The sequence below is a fragment of the Diospyros lotus genome, chromosome 4 (genome assembly GCF_014633365.1).
Source record: "Diospyros lotus cultivar Yz01 chromosome 4, ASM1463336v1, whole genome shotgun sequence".
In the NCBI taxonomy this organism is placed as follows: domain Eukaryota; kingdom Viridiplantae; phylum Streptophyta; class Magnoliopsida; order Ericales; family Ebenaceae; genus Diospyros; species Diospyros lotus.
Window position 1 is genome coordinate 41,749,747 of NC_068341.1, and position 16,121 is coordinate 41,765,867.

At 34.2% G+C, this 16,121-nt stretch overlaps 1 protein-coding gene across 2 annotated transcripts in view; it reads right to left on the bottom strand.

Moving 5' to 3' along the window:
- Positions 1-13,500, bottom strand: part of LOC127800646 (thioredoxin reductase NTRB-like) — a 30,722-nt gene extending 17,222 nt beyond the window's left edge. Inside the window, exons 1-3 of one of the 2 annotated variants that reach the window (XM_052335375.1) lie at positions 12,935-13,500; positions 12,174-12,810; positions 7,336-7,613 (exon numbers count right to left, since the gene is read on the bottom strand). In XM_052335375.1, coding sequence (XP_052191335.1) covers positions 7,543-7,613; positions 12,174-12,810; positions 12,935-13,366 — 1,140 coding nt within the window. In that variant the 5' untranslated portion in view covers positions 13,367-13,500 and the 3' untranslated portion in view covers positions 7,336-7,542. Of the gene's footprint in view, positions 1-7,335; positions 7,614-12,173; positions 12,811-12,934 lie in introns of those variants that run through there. The other variant, XM_052335376.1, reaches the window with a different exon arrangement.
- Between the last annotated feature and the right edge of the window lie 2,621 nt (positions 13,501-16,121).

Sequence of the window (16,121 nt, forward strand, 5' to 3'; positions counted from 1 at the left end):
TTTACGACACGCGAGTTTGATTTGCTGACATTATGGTCTTACTCTCGCTGTAGTTTGATATGTGCTGCTTCCGTGTCGTCAACTTGCTTATTTATGGTTTTGATATTTTCCTGATGTTGATGTTTATTAGACTCCAGCCATATATTTGACAAAACCCCATAAAAGAAGATCTTGAAAAAGAATTAACTCCGAATGTATGTATATGTTTGAAGCACAAAAATTTATCTGTATCCCAAAGTAGGACACCTCTCTTTTTAACTAATTCATCATAGCTATGAATTTGGATGTCGCAGTGGAGTATTACTGGATTGAATATCTGAAACTAGAAAATAAGTGCAAGTGGGTTGTGTGCAGATCGAGCAGATTTGCGAGGCTACAAGGCATTCAATGTGCAATTGCTGGGAAGAATCTGTACATGAGGTTTAGCTGCAGCACTGGAGATGCCATGGGGATGAATATGGTCTCTAAAGGAGTCCAAAACGTCCTTGATTTCCTGCTCAATGATTTCCCTGACATGGATGTTATCGGCATTTCCGGTGAGTTGGGCAATCCCAAAAATTTCCTGTCAGAGCATCTTTATTTTTTCTTTTGGCTGGAAAAAGTCATCCTAGTACTACACGCCGTCATGCTAGGGTTGGACGAGGGTCGTTTTTTACCATTAGCTTTGCAAAATGGCTATTTTTGAACTGGAATCCATAATCTTCCAGTGGATGAATTGTTTGATATTTAAATCTGAAGAAAAGATTTGCTTAAACAAAGATGGTTGTTTGGTAACAAATAATGATAATTCTTTTTTATATATCTTTTTTGTTGAAGATTATTTGAATGTAAAAAATAATTTTTTTGGTATTTTATGATTTTGGGTTATGACAAATATAAAATATATGTGTATATTCTAAATAAGTGGTCTGCTTTGTTTTTTGCAAATAATTAAAAAAATCTCAAAACTGTGATTTTTCTTTTTGCATATTCTTTCTCTGTTTAGAAGTTAAAATGCTAACTGGAAAAATAAAAGTTAAGAAACACCAACTCCTAGTCATTTCTCTACTAGAAAAATTGAGGCTTTAATATCACTAGATGGGGTTAGCTATGTTCTATTTTGCTAATCATTTCTATCTATAATCACATTTTTTTATAAGGCTATTATGATGATATTATGCCTAAGAAATTCCCACCAAGTAATTTTTTTTTTTTTGTGTGCGCGCGCATCTTTCTATATATATGTTCTGTTATTTTTCCTTCATTTCATTTACTCTCTTCAGAGGAGCATGTATTTATTGTTTACTTATTGCATAATCAAATCACTTTAATCATGTCTCATGCATCTTTGGAAAAGAAAACAATTATGAAAATTGAATAAAAAATATCTTCCCAAAGTCAAAGGAACCACCCCTTGGGTACCCGAGATGGAGATGGGCAACTGAAGCAATTGTGGCCAAACATTAATGATCAGTCAATTTTTTTATTTTAGGTGGAACTGTTGTTTCATGATTTGATCCAAAACTTTCATAACGCAGAAAATGAAAGCAGGCCATGCGTTTGTGTGTCATGCAATCACGATTTTCTATATGAAGTTGTCACAGCAAAAGTCGTTGTGTGTCACTGTTTCCTGTAACCTAAGTGTTCTGTGCCTTTTGGATAGCTGCCAAACTCATGTCTAATGCTCTTACCATTGTCCCTATCTTTTTCAGCATGGACCCTAACACCTTGCAATCAAACACACTTCACTATTAGAAGAGGTTCATCCCAAATAAGTTTATATAATGTTGAGAAGTACTTGACATCTTTAATATATATGTAATTCTGCCTAGAAACTTGACACTACAATAAAATACTACAAAGTCGTTAATTTTAGGTGCTGGTTTGATGTGTAAAATTAATGATTACTGGGCTCTGAATTGAACTGAAATAGGAAACTTTTGCTCGGATAAGAAGCCAGCAGCTGTGAACTGGATTGAAGGGCGGGGAAGTCGGTTGTATGTGAGGCAATCATCAGGGAGGAGGTTGTGAAGAAGGTCTTGAAGACCAACGTGGCTGCGCTGGTGGAGCTTAACATGCTGAAGAACCTCGCCGGCTCTGCCATAGCTGGTGCTCTTGGCGGGTTCAATGCTCACGCCAGCAACATTGTCTCTGCAGTGTACATAGCCACTGGCCAGGACCCTGCTCAGAATGTCGAGAGCTCCCACTGCATCACCATGATGGAAGCCGTTAACGATGGCAAGGACCTTCACGTCTCTGTCACCATGCCTTCCATTGAGGTAACTAACTCTTTGTCACACTTTATCCTACCCATTTTTTGCCCATAAATTGTGAAGTCTCCATAGAATTTGATCCTGGTTGCCATGTCGCAATGATCTATGAATCAGGTGGTACGATTGGAGGTGGCACCCAACTGGCATCCCAGTCGGCTTGCCTGAACCTGCTCGGGTGAAGGGCGCGAGCAAGGAGCCGCCGGGATCAAACTCGAGGTTATTGGCCTCCATTGTAGCTGGTTCTGTTCTTGCCGGGGAGCTATCCCTAATGTCAGCCCTGGCTGCAGGCCAGCTTGTCAGGAGTCACATGAAGTACAACAGATCCAGCCAAGACGTTACAAAGGTACCATCCTAATTGCTGAAATGAAAACAAGTCACCCTTGTAATTTACCTGTATTGTATGTGTGGTGGCCCCAAGAAAGAGGGCCTTAAGAAAAATCTAGCATAGAAATAAGGTCTCTCAATGAAGAAAAATAGGAAGATTAATGGAAAAATTAAAAAAATAAAAAAGACAAAGCAGATGGTGGAGAGAAATGCAGAAGAACTCAACCAAAAAAAAAACCTGTTTAAGTGTCTGTAATTGTAATTTTTATAAGCAGAGAGAGAGAGAGGCATGTGAAGTGTGGACTCTTTCAAAGATGCATTAAAAGTAAGGCTAAAAGCCTCCCATTGTTTAGAAATTGTGGAGTTGAGCAGCCGCAGCCTGCTTGCTTCTGCTCTGGCTGTACTGTGCTCGTCTTCTGTTAGTTTTGTCTGATAAAAATACCAAAAAGTCAGTGGTAGTCATGTACGAGGCTTCAAATGAGAGAGGCGTGTGAAGTTGGGACTCTTTCAAAGATGCATTAAAAGTATGACTAAAAGCCTCCCGTTGTTGAGAAATTGTGGAGGAGAGCAGCCTCAGCCTTCTTGCTTCCGCTCTGGCCATACTGTGCTTGTCTTCTGTTTGTTTTGTCTGATAAAAATACCAAAAGCCAGTTAATCAGTAGTACTCATATGAGGCTTCAAATTAAAAGGGTCCCACTCCAATTTCCATTGTTGGATGTTTGTTCCATTGGCTTGTAATTCAGCAAGAAGGAATCCCCAAATTTTGGGATTCTATCTCTTGCATGAAAAAATACCATTAGTGTGAGTCACATCATGCTGTATATATTATAACTACTATTATCATAGGCACAAAAAACCCAAAAATGATGGGTAGAAACTCTACTAAAGTGAATTGTTGGGATTACTTTTGTATTAAAACTTTAAATGTCGATATATATATATATATATATAAGCCCAAGTAAGAGTCATTGATAAGATGTTTTCACTCATATTCATTTGTATGAATCGGAAGCTTTATCACTAAACTGTATATCTACAATAACTTTACACGTGTTAGGTTAAAGAATTGGGGGTGTATTATCCATACCCTCAAATTATTTGATTTAATTTGGAATGCTGGTGGCTTGAGAGAGTTGAATTCATGCTGTTAGAAGTCTTGTCCATTGAAGCTTGTGGCTCTCCGTTCCCATCTGTCCTTAATTTGAAATGTCTTTCTCCATTGTGAAAATTACATCATTATAGCTTTTTATTAATATATTACTTTTAATTAGTCATTTCGATTTTTTTTACTAATGATCTGATTTCTAATTTTGTTACTCTTTATATGGCTCATATATTATATATATATATATATGAATTAGGTTCAGAGATAATTTTTTTAAGAGAGAAGCAAGTATATCATGATTTGGGGCAAATCTAGAGATTATTTTGTGATTTTAAGACATTTTGTCCCATATTTTAGTGTCTCAAATTAAGAATTTATTGTTAATTTATTATTAGTAAGTGGTAAATATAAAAGTAAAATTTTAATTATTTACTTTTATCATTAATACTTAACAATAAATTATCGGTTCCGGACATTGAAATTTATTATATGAGAATTATTATAGTTTCTATTATGATAATTATGTTAAAGACGAAAATAATTTCATCTTTATTAATTTGGTGATCACCTCTGAAGTAACTTGTATTGATGTTTGTTTAAATAAATGATGGAATTTGGAATTTATATTTATATTTGATTGAATAATATTTTTTTTTATAATTTTTAATATTAAAAATCATATTTACCATTGTATTTTTTAATTTTAAGCATTTTTCTCGCATTTGTGTTTCTTACTTTTTTTTAAAATATATATATTATTTTTTTTATTTTCATTTTATATCATGTAAGTCCACTCCTAATAACCCAACATGGTGCAGTCTAAAAATTAAAAAAATAATATAAACAATAAAAAAAATTAAAAAAATATAATATATTCAATCGGATTGTGATACTCATCTATTAATATCTTATAATTATATTAATATCACATAAAATATAACAAACTAATATGCAAATATCACAAATAAATATCCGAATAACATTTTCATTATTTATTTATTACCCACTATAAATTAAATTCATAAGGAGTACAAGAGCCATTGTTGCCTTCCAGCACCAACTATATAAAACATTTATATATATATATAAAAGAATTAACATATCATCTTGGACCACCTAAACTCTGTGGAGGCAGGCCACCATTTTCCATTGATATGAGCAAATAACTGGAAAAATTACAATATGTATAATTTTATTATTGAAAAGGGTTTTTCACCCAATTTAAAAAGTAACACACTATCTATGTCTTTACTCAATTGTTTTTAATATATCCTATTGAGTGGTATCTTTAATAATATGACCTGTCCCTCATAAATTAACTTCCTAGTAAAAGTTAGACAAATCAATTAGATTAGATTATTTTTTATTTCTTTTTCTTTCCACAAATCTTATTTTCCAAACACAACACTACGAGATTCTATTTTCCCTGAAAAGCCCATCATAGTTGTTCCACCATTTTTTTTTTTAATTAATTAACTCAACTTTTAAAATGTCTCATTAGACATTTGTAGTTTAAAAAAAATAAAATTATTAAACACTTCAACAAAGAATAATTAATAAAAACAAGGCTAAACGTGAAATGCACTCTACAGACTTTTCATGTTCTCGCTCATCATTCTCATCATTGAACTCATCGTTGTTCTTGTACTAAAATATCGAAACGCATTGAGCTTGTCATCGAACTAATTGAGCCCATCATCATTCTCGTTATCATTGAGCCATTCATCATTCAATTCCCGTCATTGTTTTCTTTTCAACTATCATTCCCTCTTGGAGTGATCGATTATAGGAGTGTGTGCATGTATAAGTATACATATAAATTTACTGTTGCTTCAATCGATTTTATAAACTCATTATTGCTCCAATCGATTGATTCTTTATATATATAAATCCACTATAACAATACTATGCTTCACACGTTTATTAATGTGTTCCCACTTCCTTTGTTGAAGTGTTTAATAATTTTATTTTTTTAAAATATAGATATCTAATAGAACATTTTAAAAATTAAATGTGCTACAGTATTTTTTTAATAAAATACAAAGATATATTTATGTCTTTATCCTTTTGAATTTATAATCTTTTAATGAGCATGTCTGCTGTAAGGGTATAGATGTTTTCCTCCTCCTTTATACCGACAATTCTTAATTAATCACTCCAATCTATAATTAATCTCTGTAGTAAATATCACTAACAAGGAAGCATAAAAGGTGGGTTGCACATGCACTTCAAAGTTAGATAGGGTAGTTGTCAAATGACACTACTTTTCTTAATGAGTATCACGGAATTGTTCCCCAACCAACACAAGCTGAAGGTTTAGTGGTTTAATTAATTAATTAATTGTCATGTTGGTCATGTTTACATAAGAAGCTATCTATGTAAATGCACACACATATATATTTGCATGCATGCATATGTATGTACGTATGTTAATTAGGAAAGTCCATATCCCCCACCTATAATTTCAGTTGAGCCATTATGCAATTGCAATCAGTGAGACAAACTTCCTCACCACATAATTCTAGTCAAAAGTACAAACTTCTCTTCAGCTGCAGCTGCCATTGCCAACCCCAGCCGTGCATGTCTACCATTTTCAAGATGTACTTTTTCATGCATCACTACTCTCTCTCTCTCTCTCTCTCTCTCTCTCTCTATATATATATATATATATATATGTTGTTTAGCATTAAAAATAGTTATCAAGAATTGAGTTAACTTGCAGTGCAATGAGTCAATTATTTACACAATCTAGCAACAAAATCCATATTTGCCTTCTTTAGATTACTGCTGGCTGTCTTCCTCCATAGCCGACTTCAATTGAGGACTAAAGATAAAATATACAATAATTGTTCAACATGCAGAAAAATATAGAAACCTAAATATCTAGGAATTGTTGACAACAAATAAACTAATTTAATCTAAGCATTCGATATCCTCAAATCCATTTGCTTGTTAAGAATGATGCAGAGAATTATATATAAGCTAAAACATATATGAAGCTCAATACAATTGAATTAGAAATCATAATACTATGATGATTAAAAGAACAAAATGTGATAGATACCCTGAGAGCCTAACAGGAGCAAAATTTTAGTTAAAAAGGTAAGAAACATAAGAAAGAAAAGGAACCACAAACAAGGAATCAGATAATGCTACTTACAAGCTCGAACAAGCATTTGCCACAACTTTCAAATTTGTGCCAGATTACCTAAAACAATGAAAAAGTGGAGAAGCATGAGGTACATTCATAAGAAAACCATTATGAAGCAACTTAAGGAATAAAATAACCCCTGCTTAAGTGACAAAAATTTATTTTCATGTACTGCTGTTTATGGGAAAATCTGTTTTTTTTTTTTTTTTTTTTTCGTTTTTAGCTCAAGGAAACACTAATTTGTTGCATCAGAACCATTTCAGTCCACAGGACATCAGCAATCACATCCTTCGAGATTTAAAAAGCACCTGATGATATGGAATTAATAGCTCAATATGACTAGGATTTCTCCATAGTTTTGTGTTTATTTTAAAGTTTCAAGTGGCAAGTCAACATAAACACTAGTAATTTGTGTCATTGTTGAAGCCTAGACCACTTTGAGAGCAATCTAATCGTGGATGGGTAGAGGTTTTGGGTGGAAATCATCCCCAAAATAGATAAAATGCTTCAAATTTTTCAGCCATTCAATTGAGAAACAGATTATAAAGCAGCAAGTATAAAATGCTGTTCATCTGGGGGCACATGCATTCTTGATAAGACAGTTCAATTTGGTAAAACACTTCCATGGCACCTAGCAGCCAATTTTTTTGGCTGTATAAATTTTGTAAGTACTAGAGTGAAGCACCGCTCTAAATCACATTCTTCGGTAATCAGTCACTTTTCCCCTCTTGTAATCCAATTTCCTGCAAGTAATGTTCTGCATCCAAGGCTGCCATACATCCTGCATCAACATGAAAACGAACCAAAATTAGACCTAACTAAGGTAATAATTTGCTCTTCAGTCCAGTTGAATGCTAATATGCCCCGGTACGTCTAAATTTTCATGTCATTCAATACAAAATAAAAAATAAATAAAAAAAACTGAACTCAAGCTATTTATCAATTAGTTAGCATCGGACACAGGGACACAGCATTTTCCAACAAAATAGGATATAACACGGTCAAGGTATGTTAATTAATAAAATAAAATTGTGTATTGCTAATGGCACAATAACTATCAAAACTATATTCCTAACTCATAAATATGCATTTAGAATTCATAATTCAAAATTCCAAATGAACAACTTTAATCTAATTGGCAACCAACTCACAAGTCATTATTCAATATTCACTTCAGATTCAAACACCAAAAGATCCAAAACAAGTATTTAGGATTCAAAGAAAATAAAGACTAGAGTTAGGAAATAAATAAATACTAACAGAAGAGTATACAAGTGTGTCAAAATCCAGTCAATGTTCAAAAACAAAGGGAACAAATGCATAAAGATTAGGAAAACCGAAGAGTCCTACAATGAAAATGTGGAAAAACTGAATAGTCATGCAATAGCCAAGTCAGAAAATTGAAAAGTCATTAAGAAAACCTTATTTTTAATGTCTTCAATGTGTTTGCTAAGGAGACACACGTCATATGCGTGTTTCCTCCCATGTCCTTTAAAAATAATTCTTAATTCTCTATCAAACCAATATCTTTGGAAGGGTGGAGATATTGGTGGCATGTCAGCATGTTGAGGTGTTCTACATGCCGTGGCACCGGCATGACAGCCCCTAGGAAGTGTCCATGCTCCTTTCATTTCAGTTAAACAATGTAATATGTTCCTTTTTACTACCATTATCATCCAAGTCATTTAGTGTCCTCCCTCCTAAGGTTCAATAGCATTACCCTTTGGTGTAGATCGTAGAGCATAACCCCCTAAAATAGATCATAGAACATGTTGCTCAAAACCATTTCAATTGAGTTTCTAATTGCATCTTGAAATGGATGCAACCTCCATCATCCTCTGATAGATTCAATCACTCCTAATCCTCCTCTCCCCTATTCCCACCAACACTCACTAGAGCATTGCTCTCTCAGAGACATTTTTTAAAATGTCACTTCTTAATTGCCCAACACTCTATTATAAAGCATGATTGGTCTTAAAATTCGTCAATAAAGTTTCTTTTACTTCTTAATTGTCTATCAAAGCAATATCTCAACCCTTCCAAATAATTAGCACTAAGCTTTAGTCTCATCCATAACTAATTGAAGCTAACCATACTTTTGTCTCATTCACTAACATAACAAAAGCAACAAATAACGTTCAATAATGGCCCCCTTTTTATATGACTATCAGTTATTCCATAACTAATGTAAAAAAGTTCAGGGGTTTAAACAAAATCTTTATCTTTATTAATCTAAAAGAACATAAAACTTGAGTTTCCTTCCACAATTGTTCTCACCATAGGAATAGTTTCATTGAACAAAAACGAAAGTCTTGTATGATTTTTCATGACGCTTTTCCTTCTTTTCTTTTTCGATACCCACAACATAAATATATAGAAGCTTCTCATATGCTCTCTTTTTCAGATAAGTACAACCCCATTTAAGCCCTGTAGTTGTTAGAAATTACATTAAGATGTTTCTTCTTTTTATACTTCTTTATTAGTCTCTTCAACAAGTTACTTATCTTGCTATCACCCTAGGCAGAAACATATCCATCATGACAGTTTCGAGTCTAAAATGTATGCCTCATTACTCTCTCCTGTAACTTTATACTACAATTCTTATACTTAACCCCTTATAATTTGTATAAATTTGAATATCATATTCTTATACATAGATGCAAGATGCTTTCTATTCATCGTTTTGCACATTTCTAATTGTCATAATTTTATGAAATATGATATTCTTACAAAACTTTTATACTGAAAATGAGATTAAAATGATGTAATAGTGATATTTTTGTAGCCACTAGCCAATAGCCAATTTAGGCGGTGTTTCCATTTCAAATGTATCTGCTCTAATGAGCCAAACCATTCTACATAAACTTTTTTATTTGTAAACCATTACCCTAATTTTATTAGATATTCTCTGATGCAGAACCAAGACACAAGAAAAGAAAAAAGAGAAGAAGAGAAGGGAAAAAAGAGAAGAAATTTGAAAGAAGGGAACAGCAGAGAAAATGGAGGGGGCAAAAAATCAGAAGAAGAGAAAGATACTAGAGAGATAACAAGAGAGAATGAGAAAACCAAAAACCTGTATATTCAAACTCAATCAAAACATGAGTAAATTCTACAGAAAAAACAGAGAAAATCTTTCCATAAATCAAAAAACTAGAATTATACTACACTCATCTACCAAATATCTAAAATAATAATTAAATGTATAATAAACTTAACCCCGGTTTATTAGAATTATTGCAATTCTTTTCCTTTAGAATGTCTTCATTTCTTGATCCCTTTCAGTTTTGATAGCCAACACACATCTACATGATTACATCTCCCAAAAACACAACTAGACAATTCCTAGGGGATGCCATACTGGTGTCGCTAGCATGTTGGACACTCCAACATGGATCAGATACACCTGTGTTGTGTGTCCAACACTTTCTTAAAATTTGTTACAAGAGGGGAAACACATATCCTTTTTTGGGACATTTCAAAGACTAAAAAGTAAAGATTTTCTTTTTACTCTTTGGTTTCACATCTTGGTAATTGCATTTTTTTTTTCCATGCTTTGACTGCATGACTGTTAAAATACAAAAAATAATTTTAGTAATTAACGTATCTCAATTGTGTCGTGTCCTATTTTACTTTATTATGCTTTAAAATTATTTTATTAATGAAAATGTCATGTTCCCATATATCGTGTATCGTGTCTCCCCGTGTCCATGTCTGTGTCATAACTCCTAGGCAAGCCCAGACCTCAATAAGCACCCTGCAATGCCGCTGTCATCTTCTTAAATGCAAAGATCATTCCAAATTCCCTTAAGATTTACCGCCCATAATTTTCTTGCTATTGTTGCTACTATTTGTATAAAAAAGCTTCTCATATATTTAATTTTATAAGCTCTCAAAATAACTTCTCCACTTCTCTTGATTTTCACATTTCCAGTATGATTCATGAATGTGCATTCTTGAAACATTTAACATGATTAAAGCTTTTAATTTTCATCTCTATATATATTCACCAAATTCCTATACATTATTTTCCCATGCTTTATTCCCATGTATAAAATCTTCATACGCTTTGAATTTAGCAAGTCTGACTTTTTTCTTTTAACTACTTTCTTGCACATTGTAACTATCATCGCTTTCATCCATTTTTATTAGTTTCCAAACTTCATTCTTCTTGACACACTTTAATTTAGAAAAATAAGGAACTCCAATTCAACTGAAACTAGCATTAAACCAGCTTCAGAGGTTCCCTTAGCTTAACAAGGCCTTCCTCAGTCCATGTCCCAACACTGTAATTAAGGTGCCCCACAAATTCATCGACAAAATATTTATTATCTCAAGAATAGTGATTAAAATACTTCAAGAGGTCACTCAACATAGAAATGAGACACATGCTGGAAGTCTGGTACTAAGAACCAGATTCGGGCTGTTTCTGAAAAATGAAGCAAAATAATGCTCCTTGGAAGGAAAAACAAAAAGAGAGAACAAAAGAATAACCAAAAAAAGGCAACAGCAGTAGCACATACACCAAAAGAAAAAGAATAAAAGATAAGATTGTGTGGCAAACCACAGTGGACAAATCCACAAGTCTACCAAGCGTGTGGCAAGCCACATGGTATTATAATCAACACCATTTAAGGTTGGGTTCGACAATGGGGTTTCTCCACAAGGTGAAATCACAAAGCTCAATAAATAGAACTGGGAATATGCACCTTCATGATCTTTGTGCCCACGCTAATTAAACATATTGAGGCTCACTGGTGACATCTCAAGCCTATAGAGATTTTTTCCAATAAGTACATCTGAAGACTATAGATATTGACTGGATGAGCTCATTTTGTAAACAGTAGCTACAGTGCACCAAAATGATGCCCCCAAAGAAAAGAACAAACATTTGTATATAGGGTTACAGGCCGAATTGTGACAATCAAATCAACTAAAGCAAAAAGGGAAGAACCTGAATGGGAGGGATAGAGGACAATCAAATCCATGTACTGCAAGATGAAACCAATTCTATGAAGTTCCAGAATAGGGCAATTAATTTGTTGGGCTTCATCTCCTGCTGTTTGATATCCGAGTTATTTTAGAATTTATAGCTCTAGTTATGTGAGATTTTATTATTTAGGAACTTTGGAGGATTATGAATGTCATGATTTTGCTTTCTACTTCAAGCAGTATTCCTAGTTTGATAAGATTTTGTGATTTTATAAATGGCTGACCTCGTGTGATGATTGAAGGAAAGCATAATAAGCAGATGAACTCCAATATTTCTTGCAAGAAAAATGATATACTGAATTATCGAGGTCATGAAGGCATTTAAAGAAAGAGTAGTCATAATCTGACTGACCAGAGCCAGCAGCAGTAACAGCCTGCCTGTACTTCTTATCCTGCACATCTCCTGCCGCAAAAACACCAGGCACACTGGTATGCGTCGTGCCAGGCTTCGTCACCACATAACCCTCAGAATCGAGCTCTAGCTGCCCACCCAAGAACTTGGTAGCTGGTTCATGCCCAATTGCAAAGAACAAACCCGACACCTCCAAATTGGAAACCTCTCCCGTAGCGACGTTCTTGACCTTCAGCCCCCCCAAAACACCCTTATCACCTTTTCCATATGCCTCAACCGCCACCGAATTCCATAAAACCTCAATCTTAGGGTTTTCCATAGCCCGATTCTTCATTATCTTCGAAGCCCTAAATTCGTCCCTCCTGTGAATTATATAGACCTTTGACCCATACTTCGTCAGAAATGTAGCCTCTTCCATTGCCGAGTCTCCGCCACCGATTACAGCCAGCGGTTGGTTCCTGAAAATAGGGGCGGCGCCGTCGCAGACCGCACAAGCCGAAATACCCCTGTTCCAGAACTCTCCGGAGCCAGGGAAGTTCAAGCGCTTGGCGACCGCGCCGGTGGCAACGATCACCGAGTCGGCCAGGACGGACTTGGAATCAGTGAAGACCTTGAAAGGCCTAGTGGAGAAATCGACCTGTTAGCATTAGAATAGGATCAAATTTGAATTAGATTAGATTTATCTCCATCCCATACATACTCTGTACATAAGCATGAAAAATTATTCAAAGCAATACACGATTTATTGTCCTGGACTAGACCTTTGTTACTGTCTCGGTGAAGATCTCAGTACCAAAACGCAAGGATTGACTTTTGCAGAGATCCATGAGGACCGAGCCGAAGATTCCGTCAGGGAAGCCGGGGAAGTTCTCGACGTCGGAGGTGGTGGTGAGCTGGCCGCCGGGGGCGATGTCGTTGGCCATCCATCCCTCGAAGAGCACGGGCTTCAGCTCGGCGCGGGAGGCATAGATGGCGGCGGTGTGGGCCGCCGGGCCGCTTCCGATGATGCAGAGGCGGGTTTTGAGTGTCTGCGCATCGTCCATGACGGTGGCGGAGCTCGAGACCTTGGTGGAGGTGGTGGAAGCGAGGTAAGCGGCGGCGGTGACGGTGGCGGCGGAGGTGGTCCAAGTGGCGATACTCACCAAGTTCCGAACTCGTTTCAACACGTCTCCAAGCTTGGGAAACCGGCGCATTTGTTTGTCACAGCCTAACAGTAGGACGTATTCATTGAAGCTGCTTTCGGCGGGAAAATCGCTTCCGCGGCTTCCCCACTGGAGGGAACAGATTAGGGTTCGGTCTCTGAATTATTTTAGTCACGAGCAAAGCGTCCGGATCTGAAAATGGACGATAATATGTGAGTGCACTAGATTAATCAATTAATTACATAATAATTTATTAAATCTACATATTAATATATTCTCGTGTTGCCCGAGCTCTAGATTAGAGCTTAACGAAACTCGACTCAATATATATAAATATAATATAACAATATATATAAATTTTATATGATTTAGATCATTTACACAAATACATTCTTGTAATAAGTTCTGTTATATGTATTTATAGCACCACTTTTTATGGGCTAGATTCGATCCAGTGGGATGATCTAATCGCCTAGAACCCAAAAAGTCTAAGGGACCTTGTCAAAAAGAACTCATACACTGCTGAAATCTAAGCTCATATTGCGGACCCGTGCGAGCTCCTAATGCACCCCAAACAAGACCTCTGTTGAGCTCCCTGAGTTATATTCAACGAGCTTTCGACAAAGCTTCCAGTCAGTTGGCCCAGCCGCTCAGTTAGTTGGCTTAAATCTTTCGGCTCGCATAGGCAACAAAGCTATTGAAAAGCTTGAAGACGGGGACCCATTCACTTTATCCAAAAGCAAATCATACTTCTCGTAATGAAGATTTCACTCCCGATTTTATGTAAGAGATAAGGATTGTTTGTCCCCTATTATATCATCTTTTTATTTTTATATCTTATACTAATTGTAAATGCCCCTCATTATTAAGAGGGAACAGAAATACCATAAAGGGGACAATAAAAAAAATAATCAGATACCGTCATTCTGAAAGAATAATTAAGGTACAGGCGTGGAATATGCATTGTTCCGACCGAACCACATAAAAAAAAAAAAAAAAACATTTTATGTTTTTTCTCTTTGTATTTTGGACTCACTCACTACGGTCCAAACGAATCACAATCGGCTAAAATTGAACGTCGACAGGTTTCAAATCATCAAGAACCCATTGGTTCGTCAATGGGTTCTCGGTGATTTATTGAGTTAATTGTATTTTAGTTTAATCTCGCTAAAAAATTTTAAAGTGAATTTAAATTAATGGTGATTTAAAATAATGGTATTAGAGACAAAATGAACGCTTGAACCAAAAACCAAATCAAGTAAATTTAAAGAATTACTTTTTAAATCACATAAAATCTAAATGTAATTTGTCCTAAATGATACTTGAGGTCATTCTTTAGTACTTTGTTAAAGGCAATTTTAATCACTTCGTCAAATCTCTTATTTGAACTCAAATTTATAAATATTATAAGGTCGGGTATTAAAAAATTCATTAGATTTTTATTCCCAATACTAAATTAATTATTATACTATAAAAATGAGTAAATAAGTCACTAGATTTTAAGAGTTAAACCTGAATTAACGTATTTTAAAAATATGCAAATTATTATTGTATAAGTTATATTTATGTATGTATTTGGTTATTTTAATTATAAATATAGTTAATGATGTTTATAAAATTAAAATATTATTTTATGACATTAAAAATTCATCAATCGTAATAACTAACATGATTCAAATTTTGAAAGTGTAATAGTTTATTTAACACATTTTAAGGTACAATAATTAAACTAATTTCAAATTTAAAAGTATAACGACTAAATTGTATTTAGAATAATCATGGTTATTAAACTCCCGATTTTACGAGTACGATTTTATAATTTTTTGCACCAAAAATCCTTACAATTTTACGATTTTGAAGTTGAATTACACTTAATTTTACGATTTTACATATCGAAAACCCTCTTACGATTTTACGATTTTAACAACCTTAAGAATAATACAACTTAAATTATGAAATTCAACTAAATTTCACAAATTTATGTTTAGAATTAATTCAAAATTGAAGCCTTTTGACAACATCTTACAAACTTAAAAGAAAACATACATGGGATAATAAATTGTGGGTCTTGTTATAGGTGTTAAAATCTCAACCTAAATCAAAAGATCAAATCAAATTGGGTTGAAAACTTGGTCTTATTTTAGCGAACACTCCAAAATCTCGTCTTCATTTTTGCAAAAAAACAAACTCTATCAATCATTTATTTAATGTTAGATCTAATCAACAAAGTTGAAATGACTTATCTTTTTCACCGATCCACATCTCTCTCGCATTTGAACCCTAAAAGAAGAATGTAAACTCATTGTTTCAAACCTTAAACTCCAAAACCCCTCGACCCCTACCTTCTATTTGATGGGTAGTTTAATAGGATTTCAATTTTAATAACATTAAAAAAGTATTGATGTAGTGGATAAATTATTTAAAAGATAAGTTATTAATTAGAAATAATGAATTTAAATATTTTCAGCATATTTAATTTTTAATTTTTAAGTAATATATAAAAATAGTACTTTATTAACAAAGTGTATGACATTAAAAGGTTATATTTACTTATGCAATCATGTAGATATAGATTTAAACAACTTTTTGGGCCCCATTTTATGTTCACTTGGGCCTAATTTAAGGCTCATATTTTGTTAAAACTTGGGCTTGTGAAATTATTATTTTTTTCATCTTAGGATTGAGCTCCACGCCCATAAACCCAGTCTGAGCCCAAATGAAACCCAAAGTTTTCCACTCCAATTTCCTATTACAGGCCCAAAAATTTCTCTCTTGGTTTTTCTTGCTTCCCTTCGGGATTAATCTA